Source organism: Corvus cornix, chromosome 1, assembly GCF_000738735.6.
Source record: "Corvus cornix cornix isolate S_Up_H32 chromosome 1, ASM73873v5, whole genome shotgun sequence".
NCBI lineage: Eukaryota > Metazoa > Chordata > Aves > Passeriformes > Corvidae > Corvus > Corvus cornix.
The window spans coordinates 99,570,197-99,585,952 of record NC_046332.1 but is presented as its reverse complement, the minus strand read 5'-3'; the positions used below and the strand labels follow the sequence as shown (position 1 = coordinate 99,585,952).

Below are 15,756 nucleotides of genomic sequence, written 5' to 3'. Positions count from 1 at the left end.
ACTGGTGCCCAGAGAAATCTATCCTTGGAGGGTGTCCAACAGACACTTTAAACAGCCCTGAGCAACCTGATCTGATTAGACCTGAGCAAGGGTTGAACTCCAGAGGACCATTACAATCCAAATTATTCTATGATTCTATGAAAATGGATTAAAACAGAGAGAATACACCCCCACACCCCGCACCTCCCTGCCACTTGTTAAACACAAGAAACATTGCCACAGAAAAAAAATAAAAGACCATAGTTAACTCCAGGGAGCAAAATGAGCATGTTTACAATAAGAAAAGTTCTTGAACAGTAAGAAGAACAAAAATCTACTTACCTTTGAAATAAAATTAGATCAATTGAAAAGAAAGGGAATGAAAAGAACTGGACTAAAAATGCTTTAAGTAACACAATCCTATGATCTATGTCAATCCTTAGTTGTGACAATCCTAAATTTATTTTTGAAACTATTTCCAAATCACTGATGACATTTTTGTAAACTCAGAAAACAATCAAGGAATAGATACCAATGCAACAGTTCAGCTTGTTTTTTTTCCCCAGTGTGAAATACTCAAACCACATAGTATTTGCAGCACAAGAGCAGCACTCACAGCCCCAGTCTCTGGGCTGTCAGAATGAGACCACCGAGTGTGAGCACCACACAGGACAAGCTGTTGTCACCCTGCAAGAGAGTAATTCAGCCTGCAGCCTATCTCTGAGCTGCCCTCTGAAGTGGGACCATGTACTAAGTGAATTAGTCTCAGAAATCAGATTTTTCTACTATGGACAACAGATTAAGCTTCTGATACTGTGTTTCTGAAGATGTTTCTCTGCAGTCAGAATAAAAGGCATTTCTTGGTTTTATGAAGTGCAAGAAAGTATTTCCTTAATTTTGTTGGTTTAATCTTTCTAGTTCAGCACAGACAGCTGCACATGTGCTTCAACCAAAAGGGTAAGTTTCGAAAACATGAGCAGTAATAGTCCTTGTACATGGTGTTACGAGAAAGAGGTGAAAATTACCTACATGAGTTTGGAGAATGGAGGCTGCTGCTCCTTGGTCACTGAGAAGTTCACCAGATGCTCTTGTGAAAGCCTATTTGCCAGCCAGAATTGAGAGCTGTTGCTTTGGCTGCCTCTCAAACACAAGACTACAAAATGTTTTCCAGAAAGGTTCAGATGGAAGAGATTATTCACAAATTGCCTTTGTCATCACTCAAGAGAAGAACTGTCTCTAGCTGGAAATATTTCAGAGATATTTATTGTATTCTGAAAACTTCATTTTATTTCTAACTTATTTACAGTTAAACATTCAGAATCATAAAATATGAAGTATAAAATATTTAACAAAATAGATGCAGTCCGTGTTGTTCAGATGCACCGTAAATATATGATGAAACAGTAAACAGCATAGGAATTTTCTGATGGTCCTGTCGTTTACCAGGGGAAAGGGTGTGTAGACCTGCCTCATACATTCTGTTCTGACCATTATGGCACCAATCTTTCATTTCAGACAGAACACCACCATCGCTCTGGTTTCTGTGTCCTCAGTCCTCCACAGTTACCTGCACTGTCTAAAATGCCAACACTAAAGTTCAATACATCAGATACCCTCTGAAGCTGGTATATTCATATATCCAATACTTTTTTTTTTAAATACAGAATTTCCTAGAAAAGAAGAATCGGGTAATTCAGTCCATATGAACAAAAGATTCATTTATTATATATATATTCTCTAGTTAGTTATAATAGTCTCTTGTATTTTAAATGTCTTTTTGCTATTTTCAATGCTTAAAAATTATAATTTTAAAACATTAAATATTGTGTTATATACATTATGATTTAATTAATCATTCTAAACATGGAGCATTCTCCAAGTGAAAACTTGGATGAAACAGAAAACAATTTCATTGACATAACAGGCTTTAGAAACTCACTTCATACAACCATAAATTTGACTATATGAAAAATAGCCAAACATCAATTTGCTCCTATATGGGACTTTTTTCTGCTTGTTTTTCTGATCTTGGGGAAGAGGGTTTTTTGGCTGTTGCTTTTGTATAAACCGAAGGACAGATCTAGTCATTACTTTTCTCAATGTTCAGTATTTTAACTTTTTTTAATCTCATACCTATTTTATATAAAATAACAAAATATACAGAGAAAGCTGAGTTTGTTACATTAGTTCATACACATACAGTAAATAAAAGTTTTTTATGTATGGCTTTGCAAAGGTAGATTATGAAGTGACTTTTGTATTTTACTTGTTTAAAAGCATTTTTAGAGAACGTGTTAGTGTGCTTACAATAGCGGCCATGGTATTCGGATGTCGAGCCAAGAGTTTAATGCTAGGATCACCAGAGGTCTTGCCTGACACTGCTTCTGCAGCCCTCAGAAGACAAATGTAGTTTATTACAACCTCGTCTATCTTAGCTATAATTTCCTGCTGCTGTGTTTGAGAGTTCATGACTTTAACTAAACGCATGCAGGCTTCTGTTAAGCAACAGAGTACTTGAAAGCTGGAAGTCATAGCTAAAAGCATTTCCTCAGGGCTTTTATCAGCCATGGCCATTTTCCTGCAGGCACTTCCCAACTGTCTCGATTCCAAAGATAACAGTTGTTTGTACTTAGAAAGTTTAAGGTCATATGTTTCTGGATGTAAATCTTCTCTCTTGCCCATACTTGCTCGTACCAGTGAGAGTAGCTCATTGGCATCCTTTTGTGCTGCAATAAATCCATCAGGCATTGCATAAGTTTTCTCTTTCATCACATTTATTCGTGTGATTCGCGCATCGAAGGCTACATCGTTGAAATTCACATCAATTTGGCCACCTTGGGTGTCAGCACTGCTCTTTTCATGCTCATTGACTGCATCATATGGGGGCTCAGCAGCTTTTGGGGACTCCAAGACTTTCTGCTCATTGTCACTGGACAACAACTGAGCAACTGGTTCTGAGAGCTCACACAGGATCTGTGGTTCAAAGAGATGTGAGAGCTGATGGCTGTCTTGGTCATCTTCCTCCTCATTGTCATCATTTCCTCTGCTCAGGAAGCAATAGCTAAAGGGGCCCCGACACCTCCAGGTGCTGGTGGTCAGCTTTCGCAAGGGCAATGTTCGACACTGCTTGGAGTCCTTCTGACTGGTGCCTGTGCCCAAACACCGCTTACTGTCCTTCCTATCAGTGCTGACGTACACACAACTCTGAGAATAACTTTTTGACAGCTTTTTGCCCAGGGAAAATTCCACCCTTCTCTCCAATTTGGATTCATCCTTTCGGGTGCTGTCCAGGCATTTCAATCTGGTCGTGGCTGCCTTCTTCTCAAACAGCATCTCAATGCCTGCAGATCCTCCAATGCTGCTGCTGCTGCTGCTGCGTCTCAGCACTTTCTTGTTCTGCGGCATCCTGAGGCTTCCTCCTATCATGTCATATGGCCGTAAACTAACTGTTGCCCCACAAGCCTGATTTACTTTGGGAATGTCACAAGAGTCTTCATTTTGACTTGGCACCTTTGATTCTGATAGCATGGATGATAGCATGATGGAGTCAGCTAGAGGCTGTCTAGGAAAAGCTGTAGGCATGCCTCCTTGTCTTCCCTTTTCAGGCTCTGTGAAAGCTACACTAGGGGTAGTAGAAGAGCAGACAGAATAATTAAACATCACCCTGATAATATTCATAGACTGAACTTTTAAATATCTTTTAACAGTCAGGACAAATGGTTTCCTGGTATTTCCCAATGGTCTGCATTCCTCAAAATATTCCACAAAAAATCATTAGCAGTCTTCTGTATTTCACTAAAATGCCTTTTACAATCGGTCAACAAATTATAACTTATGAATAACTATTTTTTGATTTCACTATAGCAGACTTACTCAAGAAAAGGAACAGCAAATCATGTACAAAACATCCTAAATCTCCCCTAATACATTGATTGCATGTTTTCAATTAACTAATTAATACTTTCAGATTAAAACGCCATTTTAACTACACCTGAAACAGTATGGAAAGATGCGTTCATGGTAATTTTGGTTTGGTTTTGTGGCAGTTTTTTGGCAGAGAAAGATTATTTCTCATTCTAACTCCTAATCTGTTCCACTTTTGGATTTTCATGCATTCTCACACTATGCTACATGAGTATTGCAACCCAAGAAGGAAGAAACACTTAAAATCCAACTGAAAGAATTTCAATGCTGCCTTTGAAAAACTGTGCATTTTTTTATAACTGTAAAGAAACACCTACTGTCAGATTGTGAAGGAAATACCTGCTTAATAAGGTAGTGACATTTTCTTATTCTTAACATTTAGAGCTTTTTATTCATATTGGCATGTTTTTGACAACCTGCTAAAATGGCATATAAGACACCTAAGAAATGAATCAAAGGTTTTGCTCCCCTACATTAATGTAATTTCTGAATTAATTTCATAATCTAACAAGGAACTCAAGTGACTATGGATTTTGGAGATGCTTCCGAAGAGCGGAAGAGAGGCCTCTCTGTCAGTGTCCCTCCAAATATTTTAACTGTAATGAGAGGGTTTTTAAGAAGTTGTATGCAGCTCATCAGAATATCTCAACATGTACAAGTAAAATGAACAGATAAACTGAAGGTCTAATCTCACTATCTTCTACAGCTTGTTGATGTAGTTCCAGATAAAGATAATAAAAATGTCTTGCCTAGACCTCAACATGAACTTGTAGCTTTAAGAATAAACACAAGAAACACTCTATTACTGCTGTACCTGTAGTTTCTTTTATCTTGGGGATCCGATGACATCCTTCTCTCAAAGTGCCAAAAAGTGGTTCAGCATTAATTGCTGAATGCACAACAGGCACCGTCATTCTGTGACACACAGCTTCAGGCTGCTGGTGCAGGTCCTTGTATGTCGTTCCATGGTTTGGAAGAATGGCAGCTCTTTCATCAGCTGGAACATAGGCAATGCCCTTCATTGATGGATCAGAGATGATGTGCTTACCATCAGAGGTACAAAGAGGGGATTCAACAGGGGTAGCACATGTGCTACTGCCGGTGCTGCATCCCGCGTCCACTGAAGAGCACTGAGAGCTCTGCAGCGAGAAATGGCCTTCACTTTGCAGAGATGACATGCGCTTAGCCAAGTGATATTCACAAAGTCTAGCCACACTCTGCTCAGCTTCTGGAAGCTTTGAAGGATGGTCATCTGCAGATAAATCAGTATCTTCTGCATCGTTTAGGTCTTTGGCTGAAGACACGGGAGTCATATCTGACAGGAAGTTTTCCCCTTGGCTAAGCCCTGAGGTATCATCCTGATCCACCTCAGGATTCACTTCATCCTTACAGTCAGTTTCTGTTTTACCAAGGACAGGAACTCTTGGAAAAGTCTTCCCATTAACAGTTTCTGGGCTTGGCTTATCTGCTGCCCCATCATCGGCAGCATACCATCTTTGGCGAAAGGCAGTTCTCTCCACATTAAAAGTGCTTAAGCGCTGGCTGTCTCTTGCTGACAGAGTTCCAAATTTAGCTTTTAGGTCTTCATCAGACTCTGCTTTTTTATTTCCCTGTTGCTTTTTCACAGTAGCATTGCCATCAGAGGATGCTTTTACTTCGCTATCTGTCATCTTATTTTTCCTTTTACTAGTGCAAGAATATACCAAGGATCCCATGTGCAATTTGCTAAAATAATCAGTGACAGATTTTGTTTCCATGGTCTCTGGCTCCATTTCCATGTTGTCGGAATGAAGAATCTGCTTTGAAGGCACAACTTTTGACTGTAGCTCTGTGGTCTGACCACCAGACAAAGGCTGTGAGGGCTTCTTTCCTGGCCCTCCAGCCTGATTCTTAGCAATGGGAAATTCAGTCTGCTCTTCCACAAGTGGTTGGTAGCCTTCACTTGTGGTCAAAAACATACGTGCAGTGTTTTCCGACTGTTTCTGTGCTGTGGCTAGTTCAGAGCTTTCAGTCATTTCAGAGGAATTTGTTTCATTGCCAGAATCTGAAGATGACTCAGGGCTATATGCTCGCAGGATAGCTACACCTGCAAGCCACAAAAAATAAGAGTCAATTAAATGACAGCAGCTGAGGCACCTGGATAAGTGACAAGCAAAAGGGGGTGTATTAGAGACAAAAATATTCTTTGTAAGAATACTCTGACTTTATTGCACAGTTCCCGAGACAGGTAGTTTAATAACAGTGGTGGCTCCATTAAATATGAAATATGATGTATGCAAAATGACGGCAAAAAATAAAAGGAAAACTAAAAAAAAACCAAACCAACCCTCATGAAATGGAGTACTTCCAAAGCTAAATGGATGAGATGGAATGATTTTCAATGAATAAATGTAACTATGGTGAAAGAACCTGAATTGTCATTCGTCTGCTGTTCCTCTGAAGCAGCCAAAGCTTCTAGTGCTTGAAGTGTAGAGACTACGGCATCATCTAGCTCCTTCTCACCCTTCCCCTCTGTATTAGTAGGGACAGCATCGATAAGCGACACTGGAATGTCATCATTGCCTAGATTACTGTCTTGCTCCTTGTTGTCTCTAGGCTGTGTCGCTTGATTCTGAGAGTCCTCCTCATCTGAACTGTCCCTGAAACCAGGTGGAGGAGCAGCAATGGCCATGTTTAAGGTATGCAAAAGGAAATCATCTTCATTGTCATCACCTTCCGGAGGAGGAAGTGAAGTCAAATCAATAATGTCATCACTAGAACCAGAAAGGCTGAGAAGAGCAGGCCTATTTATTTCTCCTACCATAATATCTTCTTCACAGCTTACTTCATCTTCATCTTCAGCATCGTCTGTGTTTTCTGCATAACAGATATCATGCAGCAAAGGCTCTTCTATCCCTTCCGCAGCTCCAAATATTTTACCATCGCTTATAGTTGCATAAACAGAATTTGTAGCAAACTGAAGGCTTTCAGCATCCGGTGACAAATCCAGGCCTTTAATATCATTGGCATTACTAAGATAAATGGCTCTTTGTTTTTCTAGTACTTCTGGACTTTCATCCAAAAGCCTTTCATAGCCAAGAGTCTGGGGACTGATACCATCCAAGCTGGGATCTCCAAATATAAAGGAAACTTTTGCTCCCCTGGGAGAATCCTGTGCTTTCTTGCTAGGTTCCAAACCTGAGAGTGACAGCAGTGAAGGCTGGTTAAAATTTCTGCTTTCTTCTGTTTCAGCGGGGTCACTTTGCTTGGCCAGATGCTGATCAAATCCACCTGAATTATAAGTATTCTCTATGTAGAGATGTCTGTGTTCTTTTTGACATAGCAGACTTTCGGAAACATCTACAGTCTTCTGCTTTGGATCAGCAAAGGACATTTGAGCCTCCTGATCTCCTTCGGCCAGGAAAGTGGTAGTTTTTGGTATACAATTCCATTCAGAAGCAAGGATATTATGTTTCCCTCTATTTTCAGGTCCTATAGCATTATGAAATAAAATCAACATTGTGAAATCAAAGAACAAAGTAATGTAATTTGTAAACAATCATTTGTTGATGCTGAGTATTAAACACTCTGAATAGGATAGTTGAGCCATCAAATATATCAGAAAGGCACTTTCAAATTCACCTCTGTTCTAAGTTAAATACCTGTTGATTTAATGACCTAAAGTTTAACTGGTACTTCTGTACTCTAGAAAAAATCTAAAATGCTATTCCAGGCATAGCAACACAAAAGCAGCTGGTTTCTCCAACCATATGTATTCTGACAAAAGATGTATGCATATAAAATAATAACACTCACAGAAGCATGCCTCTGTCTACTAGAGTATGAAGGAAAATCAACACAGGTTTTATTTTGCCATGAAGATGCTAATATAGGCTGGATCTTAGAACATTATAAAGCTGAATAAATACTGTGTTGCTAGGTCTGAGTGAGCAATCAGATCTCATTTGACACAGCCTTCTATTTATCTGGAGGTGCTCCGGCTTCAGTTGATGTCTGCTTTATACACTGGACCATCATTAACATACTGTGAAATAAATACCTGTTTCTCGGCTCCCTGCATTTTTCTTGTTGGCCACGTTAAATATTGAACGTCTTGAGTCAACCAGCAGTCTGTAGTATCCAGCTGTTAGGCAAGCAAGATTCATTGCATCTGATGACTCCATCAGAAGAGTAATAGGCTAAGAAGAATACAATCCAGTTAAGGCTGTTCCTCCTCAATTTGTTTGCCTGTTGACCATACTATTACATCAAAGCAAAAGGAATTTCATCACAAACACCACACTGAAAATTTACTGAGAATTTATTTTCCTCACTACCAATATCAAACAGTATAAAAAGTTTAGTCAAGACTGGAGTTGTAGTAAGGTAGAAGTCCAACTTGACATCTTAACAACTGAGTGCCCTCTTTCTGAATGAAGCTAACTATTTTAAGACTCGTGCTCCATCTTTTTCTTGCACAGACACCTTACTCTTGCCAAAGCACTATTTAATGTTACTCTGAATCTGCCACAGGTTAAGAACCTGGTACATTAGATGCTGGAGTCTTGCAGTTGTATGGGAATCTGCTGCTTCCCAGAAAATGTGGTGCACTAAGAATAAGCAAGGAAGAATGACAAGGGAAGCAAACAGTCAGGGAAAGCTGAGGTTCATAAAATACAGCAGTCAGGCTAAAGCTGTCATTACACAGCAGAAACAGAGACAGATCAACAGAACACCAGCCTGGTGTTACTGAAAAGACAAGTGGTGAAAAAATAAGCAGATAAACAGAGACAGAGAGAATGGAGAAAGATCCCCAGGAGGGTAATCAGCAAAGAAAACAAACCCAAAACACTGTAAAAAAAAAAAAGCCAGTCCTAACAAAAATGAAAGACCTCAGAGCTTTGAAAACTGTGGCTGCCAGGATAGCAAGCAGCGAACCCAAGACATCCATGTGAAACACACTTTAATTAATTTTTCTTTTGCCATTATGTATACATTTTCTTGCCTAAAAATTTGTTCATGTCTCGATAGCTTTTAATACCAAAAGCTGTTCTCCTCAAATGTAATTTATTAAGGTGGCTAGCCTCTGCAACTCCTAGACAGGAAATAAAAATGAAGCCCTTACCGTGATGCATAGATAGAAATTAGACCATAGACAACCCATCTTATCACTCACAGTGTGTAGTGACTCACAGTATGTGGACATTTGTGACAATTTATCATAATTCAGCATGCAGAGCCCACTGTCAGAAGACAGATGCAAGGACCTGCACCATCCATTCCAGACGGAATGTCACATGCAACAAGGATGACTCTCCAACCTACTCAAGCCCTTACTAGTAAAAAGACAACTGATTCTGATGGAAGCTCTGGCCAAAACATAACTGATGATCACACCTTATTACCAAACCCACAACAGGTCCAATGAGCTTTTAAAGGCTTGTGCTACAGCATCTTGGGCCAAAATGTTCCAGCTGCCCTGAATGTTGTATAAACTGTTTTCAGCAACTTGGGAAAATATATGAGGGTTTTTTTTTTCTTTAACCTATTTTTGCTACAGCTTGAGCTTCTATTCAATACACGCTTCTTTCAAGGTATTCAACTATAGATTTTATAGTTACTATAAATTATTAAACCTACACTGGGTTAATTAATCTCTGTTCTTTTGAGCAACTACTAAAAACTGACATTTGAAATGCTACATTCATCTCAAGTTTTCTGCGGTGATTGGCAGAAACTTATGAACTCCACAAAAATCTCAGATTGCTGAAAACAATGCTGTGAAATACTGGTAATCTGCTGAAAAGTCCTGTGACAGCTAAACTTTTATTGCCTGCTTCTGCCAAGTGAAACATGCTTGAGAACATATTTAAAGAAACAAAAATAAAATAAAAATCTAAACTGTCTGTTCATTTAGAAAATAATGTAATATATAACATACTGGTACATTCAGAACCTGGATATATGAACCTACTACTTGAGGGTAAGTCAAAGGATGAAAACATCACTTGAGAATACCTACCACTGTGTGCCTGCATCTCCTTCACAGGACATAGTCTCAACCCCTACTTGCGCCCCACAGAGAGGCAACTTTTTGTCAAATTCCACCCAGAGTCTGCTAGATTTTTATTTTTAGTCAGTCTCTCTGGGCTTGAGATCACATGTGTTGAAGTGCAAAGAGATGGGGATATGCACAATTTACAGTAAGACAGTAACAGTATTATAATATATAACAACATAACACCATGGTAATACATAATACTATGGCATACGGTGCTGCATATTACATATGGGCAGATGGGAAACATTTAATTTCGATATTACTTTCTCCATCTGTAAAAAGGTGATAATAGCTTTCTTACAAGAAGGCCATGAGTTTAGCACAGTAATGAAGGCAAAGCAGTCTGCTATCCTCAGATGTTACCATTGCTAAGTACAGTGAAAGAGATGCTGTGTTCACCAACCCGTAAATTTCTCTTAAGCTGCTGTCAAAGAGCATCTAGACTACTTTATAACAATGTTTTTTTCATTACCTTAAATACAGGGAAACAGTTCCAGATCAATAAACCTAAAGTATTCAAAGCAAAAGCTTAGTAAAATATTCCTCATGTGTGCTTTTTGTGTATAGCTGGGTAGGCGAAAAGAAGTGTTAGGTTCTATTTATTTTAATCAAATATTTAAGTTTCAAGTATAATGAGAGCTCTTCCTTCAATCTCTGGTTAAGATTAATGTCCTAGAAAGTCTATGAAGGCTTCCACTTCAAAGCCAAATAGAAACCACACCAAAAACACCCAGGACAGTGTAACATACAAAACGCCACTCATTTTGCTGCTAAGATGCCTCAGATGGGAGGTGTTAGTGAGATTTAAAAGAAATTAAATTACTACAGGTAGATGATGAGCACCTGTGAATATATTACGTCGGGTAAAGCACTGAACTGGAATTCTAAAGGCTAAGAAAGAAACCCATGCACTTTAGCAGTCTATTTAATTGGGAACTGTTATGTGGTTACTTGCAGTGAACTTTGTGGATGTAACACTGGATTACAGGGGACCCTGGTTCAGTGCAGCTGGCAATTCTTTACTGGTAATGACACTGTATATTACACTAGAAGGAGCTTCAAAAGAAGGCAAATTTCACCATCACCTCTTCTTACCATGGAAATTCATGAAGATGCAAATTGCTGGGTGTCAGCTGAGAGAAAAATCAAAATAGAATGCAGGTGCTGGAATACACCAGCCTGGTACACTGTAGCCCAACCTGTAGTATATATGCACTGTGACAAAAAAAGAGCTGAAAATGCACTCCCAGAGTACTATTGCCATGAAAATGTTCAGAACAGCATAGCTTGATCTAATACTCAAATAAAGACAAAAACATTATTAAAAGATACTATTTCAACACAAATCAGTAACAAACTTACTTTCACATCTAAGACATGCAGCTCAACTCTAACACTGCTCTCATCTTCTGTAAACATCTCAATTCTGTTCACGTGGCTGAAGTCTGCCAGGAGAGCCACAAGATTTGTTTTGGTGTTTATCACATGGCTGATTCCATACCGTGGCCCTACTAACAGAGTCACTTCTGAACGCTTTTCTCCCTGCTTTAACAGAAAAAGAAAAAAAAGAACAAGTAAAAAACATGATAGGTACTGCATAGTAACAGAAATCACCAATCCCTTCTTTCAGTTACATAGAGTTACATTTGAAAGGCATTTCTACATTAAAGATTATTATGTTTTTTCTAGGAAGATACAATACACAAGAGCATACTTGATTCGTAATTTAAAAAAAAGTAAAGGAATTTCTTGCTGGATGTTGATTGCACTCTAGTTTTTAGGTGGATAGTTAGATGGACAGACGATGGAAGGACTCTGCTTCTGTTAAAAGAAAAACTTTGTCATTAAGATTTTTCCAGACTAACAATTTTAGCATTCAATAGATAATTGGATGGCATTATTTGCTAAGAAAGTGCTATCTATCTCCAAATTCCAGGTATATTTTTATTATGACAGATACGTTGTTTTCAAGATGAAAAGGAACAAAAAGTGTTTTGGTTCAATTAAAAATTATATTTAAGCATAAGAATAGAACCTAAATTTCTAAAGAAAATTACATGATCCAGCTTAAAAAAAAAAAAAGGCATTAGGAAAAAAAAAAATCAAGAGAGGAGACTATTTTGAGAGAAATGTTACCACTAGTGTTGCCTTGAAGACACGCCCTCCATATAATCGTAGATCACTGAGGAACTTTAGATAATGCACCTTGGCTTGCAGAGCAGAGAGCTGAGAAAGGAGAAACAGGGGTAAGAGGTAGTTGTGGAAATCATCACATAATAAAATTCAGAAAGAAAACATATTTGCATAATATAAAGAGAATGGTCTTCCACAACAGCTCTTTGGAGCCTGAAACTAAATCTTGAGATGCTTGAGCTTCAGATGAGGAGAAACAGTTTCATTCTTAAAATTAATATCTTGCTTGTTTAGTTAAAATGCACTGAGGACTTGGGAATGGGCAGATCAGAGCACTTCAAGAACATGCTAACTGCTTTAATGAAGGCAAAATGTTGAAGTACTCAGATTAAACATCTGTTCACTGAGGGTTTTCAAGGCTAAGACAGCAGCTTTCCATTCATAAACTCCATCAGTTCTTAAACATTTATGTACCTATACAGAGAAAGAGAACAAAAAAATGTGCATGTGTCAGCTATGTATTTTACATTTTGCTAGGTACTTGTGGTGTTTGGCAGATTATTCCAACTTGCTACTGCATTTCCTGTTTTCTAAAATAGCACTCTTCCACTATATTTAGTAGGTAATAAATCAGAAAGCTAAATACAGCATATCAATACATATGATCTTATCATGTAATATGTCAGAATTTGTCTCCTATTTTTTTCCTCTGAGCTTAAACTACCTACTTAAAAAAGAAAACTTAGAAATACTTTATGAGACAAAAGGGAAACAAGAAACAGTTCATTTCACCCAGTCTGAATCCAAACCTGACACTTCCCTGGTGTAAATCCTTATATCTGGACTTCTAGAAGATAATATAAAAGAGTCTCATATCATTTGCCAGTTTCATTCCAGTCACTGGATTTCTAATTCAAAATCTTATTTGATCTTGAACAGCATTTTATGGGCCCCATCGTAATTTTTTCCTAGACAACAAGGAGGAAATGAATCCAAAGTAGAGCAACTAGTGGTAATGCTTTCCCCTTTGCTTCACCAGGTGCTCGCTTGGTGCAGAAATACAGAAGGGTTGTAAAAAAACATGAGAATCCTGAGAATGACAAGCTTCCCTTCATGTGAAGGAAGAGAAGACTGCACAAAGAAATCAGTTAGTTTCTGTGTTAGTACCTACAAGTGAGACAGGAGGCGATGAAGAGCTCAGATGCTTTCTTTCTCAGACTTGCCTGCTAAAAAAGCAGGTTGGCAAAAAACGTATTTCCAAAGCTCAAATCGAAAAGAATGAAACAAAGCCAACAAGGGTTTGCTACAGGAAGGGACTGTTGCAGTATCTCTTCTAACCAAGAACTGATACTACTATGCCACTGTAAGGCATATCTTACACCTGTGAAGCACTGATGGCTTCCAAAATAAACCCAAATTTACACTACCAGATAAATAATAAGCAACTGGGATAATTTAGCTTTAGTTTCAGCATTATAGGAGACATGCAGTGCTTCAGCCTTTCTTCCTGAGGTCAAACGCATAAAGCTATGCTCACAGTCACAATTTGTTCTGAAACCTCCAAGCAGGATTTCTGCTGATCACAGTGAGCCTTAGCTCAGCACCAGCTGTTTTGTGGTTTTTTGGTTCAGAAACAAACTGTCATGAAGCAGGATTCAGCTCATTTTATGTCTCAACTAGTCACTCTTAGGTTCTTTTTATAGTCCATGAAGAGAAATAAGCATTTCTAGGACACAGGCAATCTGACCTATTTTTGGTTCCGAATGTGGGATGGGATGAATTGCTCCCTAGAAGTGCCTATTTCTCTCCATTGACTACAAACAAGAAAAGATGACCTGCACTAAGAAACCACATTACGGTGTCTAAAAGCAGTCTCAGCTTGCATGTAACAAAGGCATTTCTCAGAGACATTGTCTTATCTGTGTTTTTTCCAGCTGAAGTGAAAGCTTAGTGCTAAGAAAAGCATTTTAGAACAGCAAGGAGGGTCATTTACTGCAAGGACCATCATCTATCCAGTTAGATCTTGGCCAGCGAAAAGTCTTTCTCTACAGTGTAACAGAAAACAATCTGAAAAACAGCAGTTATGTCAGATGAGAGCATCAGAGAGAGAACAAAAACTTTCCTAGCAAATCTGCCATTCATAGAAAATGCTAAGTTAATTAAAATATATATTTTTTTTTATCATACATGAGGTATTAATAAACAGTTCTCTGTCATTCTCAGGTTAAGAAGATAGTTTCGTTGGGGCATAATTAATTTTTTTTAATAGTTCTTGGCTATGTTGCACCAGCACCCAAAGTTAGATCTCTGAAAATATAGTGGCTAGGTGTTTCTCCAAAGGATTAGCTCTAAATGTGTCCCATGCATGCCACACTTTCTGTTCTTTAAAACATATTTTCCATTAAGATGCAAATGTAATACCTTTTTGCCTGGAGGAACTAGGTTTTGATTTGCTTTGACAAGGTGGGAAAGTGCTTTCTTTATGTTCTTTTCTTTCATGCTTTGCAGCACAGCAGATGGAAGAAAAGTCTCTAATCCCCATTCTTTTCTGCAATAAAAGGCATATATTTAATTTCACATTCCTGTGATGATTATTTATCTAAAGACTGGTGACTATGATGCCAAGTGAATGATTAGCTGAAAACAGGAGAGTTGATCAAGTCCAGAGTTTTGAAAAAATGTTATTTTTAAAATTTAAACAATTTATTTCGAAAAAAGTATTTTAAAATTATAAATAATCTTTCTTCTATCCCTTCCATCTCTTCAGTCATGCCATTCAGAAAAGAATGTTTAAATTTGATATCTAAAGTCTGTGTTAAACACCACTTAATTACATTGGCAAGCACGATTACAGAATTAAAATAGCAGATAATTTAACAATGTAATGTCAGATTTAATTTTATTTTATAACCTTCTTTTAGAACATGGAAATCAGAGCCATTTTCTAGTCACCTTTTGGTTGGGTGGGGGTGAGGGGAGTGGTGGGATCCTCCTCAAATGCAACCAGTTTGCCTCCATTTACCAAGTTATTTTTCTGCTTGAAGCACCCCTTTTGACAGAAGACTGACTCTTCGCTTGTAAGTAATTATTTTTGCAGATTCATTAATAGGATAGAATATAACATTGTCTTCAATATGATGGATAAACCCTACAAGACTCTGAGTGTGTAACAGTTATTATTTCCATTCTGCAAGCAAACTAAGCAACAGCAAAAAAAGTTTAAGGCCTTGGGGTTTTGTTCTGTTGTGAGGTTTTGTTGCCTTTTTTTTTTAATCCAAGGTGGTATACACACATTTACACTTTCCAATGTTACTTTTTCATTGTAGTTATACATCTATATCTATATGTAGTTATATGATCTATACATCTAATCTGGTATCTAACGTAAGACAGTTGCCTACTGGAGTACTTCTGCTGATGCCATGATGAATTTTCTTTTCTTTTATATGACTTACCTTTTCTTTTATACCCCTTTTATACCTTTTTACAACTTCTGTATTCTTAGTGCTTTTTGCCTACATTCTTGGACTTGTTTGTTCAGCTAGGAGACTCAACATCTTAGAGGTTTCGTAGTTAGGGATCAATATGCCCCAGACCCCAAGGTCCTCTCCAGAACACATTCTGTAAACTAAGATAGAACTATCCAGGGGAAGGTTCCTTGGGGAGAGGGGCTCATTCAA

General features: G+C 38.1%; 1 protein-coding gene across 4 annotated transcripts in view; it reads right to left on the bottom strand.

Moving 5' to 3' along the window:
• Window positions 1-1,239: 1,239 nt before the first annotated feature.
• The window catches only part of FRMPD4 (FERM and PDZ domain containing 4), a 342,098-nt gene continuing 327,581 nt past the window's right edge, over window positions 1,240-15,756 (bottom strand). For 3 of the 4 annotated variants that reach the window (XM_019283039.3, XM_039550457.1, XM_039550448.1), the window contains 7 exons: window positions 14,498-14,624; window positions 12,080-12,169; window positions 11,306-11,488; window positions 7,943-8,081; window positions 6,313-7,374; window positions 4,718-5,989; window positions 1,240-3,596 (listed from right to left, as the gene is read on the bottom strand). In XM_019283039.3, coding sequence (XP_019138584.3) covers window positions 2,242-3,596; window positions 4,718-5,989; window positions 6,313-7,374; window positions 7,943-8,081; window positions 11,306-11,488; window positions 12,080-12,169; window positions 14,498-14,624 — 4,228 coding nt within the window. In that variant the 3' untranslated portion in view covers window positions 1,240-2,241. Of the gene's footprint in view, window positions 3,602-4,717; window positions 5,990-6,312; window positions 7,375-7,942; window positions 8,082-11,305; window positions 11,489-12,079; window positions 12,170-14,497; window positions 14,625-15,756 lie in introns of all 4 variants that reach the window. The other variant, XM_039550465.1, reaches the window with a different exon arrangement.